This window comes from Brugia malayi, assembly GCF_000002995.4.
Source record: "Brugia malayi strain FR3 genome assembly, contig: Bm_v4_Chr3_scaffold_001, whole genome shotgun sequence".
In the NCBI taxonomy this organism is placed as follows: domain Eukaryota; kingdom Metazoa; phylum Nematoda; class Chromadorea; order Rhabditida; family Onchocercidae; genus Brugia; species Brugia malayi.
In genome coordinates, this window is record NW_025062477.1 from 4,421,573 (window position 1) to 4,423,262 (window position 1,690).

The following is a 1,690-nucleotide window of genomic DNA, read 5'->3' on the forward strand; positions in this document are numbered from 1 at the left end:
GCATTTTTCTGAAAATTTTATGTCAGTCAGTTGATATGATAATTTGGCAATGAAATGTTATTTACATGAATCAATCAGAAGCATCTGATGAATGAATGCAAATGTTTTTGAGTGGTATGAATTTTTAATTCAACTCCCAAACAGCTTTTATGATTCATTTCAAAAACTTTTTTGAACCTAGCTAACAATACAAAAGCAAAATAAAAATCCTAGCCATTCTTATTAGCTATTTCATTTTGATTCTTTTTGCTATTTGAATTTTTATTTCCAGTTAGCAGATCATCTAGCTTCAAAAATCAGTGATGATTATTTCAATGGATATCTTTTCAATAAATTTAATCGTGTAAGTTTTTAGCAAATAATATTTATTTCATCTACAAAAATTCTAATCTAATGTAATTTTAAAGAAAGTAATTCTTTGACTCAAGATCTATGAATATCTGTTTGACCTGAAAATGAGCCAAAAGTTTCATTACAAAAAAAAAAAAGAAAAAAAAACTGAAAATTGAAAACTTTACTGAAAGCTTTATAAATGTTACTTATTATTATTTTTTTTTTTTTTTTGTTAAATTTTTGTCAAAATTTAATTTATCAAATTTTTTTTTCCTTAAATGAATAAAACTTTTTTCTTAAAATTTACTATTTCAGATGGCTAATAGCATTTGGTTCAGCTGCCACTATTCCTGCTTCATTATCTGTTGTAGCAAATGGTGTTACTTGTGTTATTATTGTAAATTTAATTTCATCAAAAATAATTTTCAAATTTTGATTTCAAAAAATTTTCAAAAATAAATAATATATATATTAAATTTCTTATCAGTAACTGAATGATACAAATCATAAAATGAGATATCAAAATCATAAATTGCATATTTTACAAAATAATTTAAACGATGATTTAGCAGAAATGCAATGTGTAATAGTTAAGTTTACCTAGGATAATAAAATTTACGTGGACGGTGTTTATAAAGGTAATGCTACCAAGGAAAATATCGAAGAAGTTAAAATTTACAATGAAAAAATGCGCGAATGGGCAAAAGAACTTCATAATACGATGTATACGGCATGTTTTATATATTTTCATGTGTATTCCTTATAGATTATTACCTGATATATAAGCATACCTGTTCATCGATCGATAAATCTTTCTAAATTTAATATCTAAATTACTTGAAATATAAGCATACCTGTTCATCGATCGATAAATCTTTCTAAATTTAATATCTAAATTACTTGAAATATAAGTATACCTGTTCATCGATCGATAAATCTTTCTAAATTTAATATCTAAATTACCTGAACGTATTTTATATGACTCAATTCTGCAATAAAAACAGAAATAAAGCGAACTTATTTGATTCACTTTTCAACTCTCTTATTATAAGTCATAATTAATCTTTTTTATGAAAGATCAAATTATCACAAAGTTATCAATCATTTCTGATCACTTTTACAGACAATGAAAAAAGCGGTAAAAGAAATGTTCTCTGATCATGGCGCATTTTGGCGACATCTTCATGGACCATTCTGGGAAACACTTAATGCATATAGACCGGATGGTGATTTAATGAATCCAGCAGTGTTACCAATGGATCAACGAGATAATGAACAGAAAAAAAAGATGATACCACGGCTTCCGGATTTAATGCCTTATCCGGAAGCACCTTCGTTCTGTGACTATAATGTGTAA

The 1,690-nt window shown here is 26.2% G+C and overlaps 1 protein-coding gene across 1 annotated transcript; it reads left to right on the plus strand.

Moving 5' to 3' along the window:
• Positions 1 to 314: 314 nt before the first annotated feature.
• Bm10381 (Uncharacterized protein) lies at positions 315 to 1,690 on the plus strand (the record flags this gene model as incomplete). Its single annotated transcript, XM_043079964.1, has 4 exons — positions 315 to 343; positions 649 to 730; positions 938 to 1,063; positions 1,457 to 1,690. 4 exons carry the CDS (start codon positions 315 to 317, stop codon positions 1,688 to 1,690), a joined length of 471 nt encoding a protein of 156 aa, XP_042935898.1.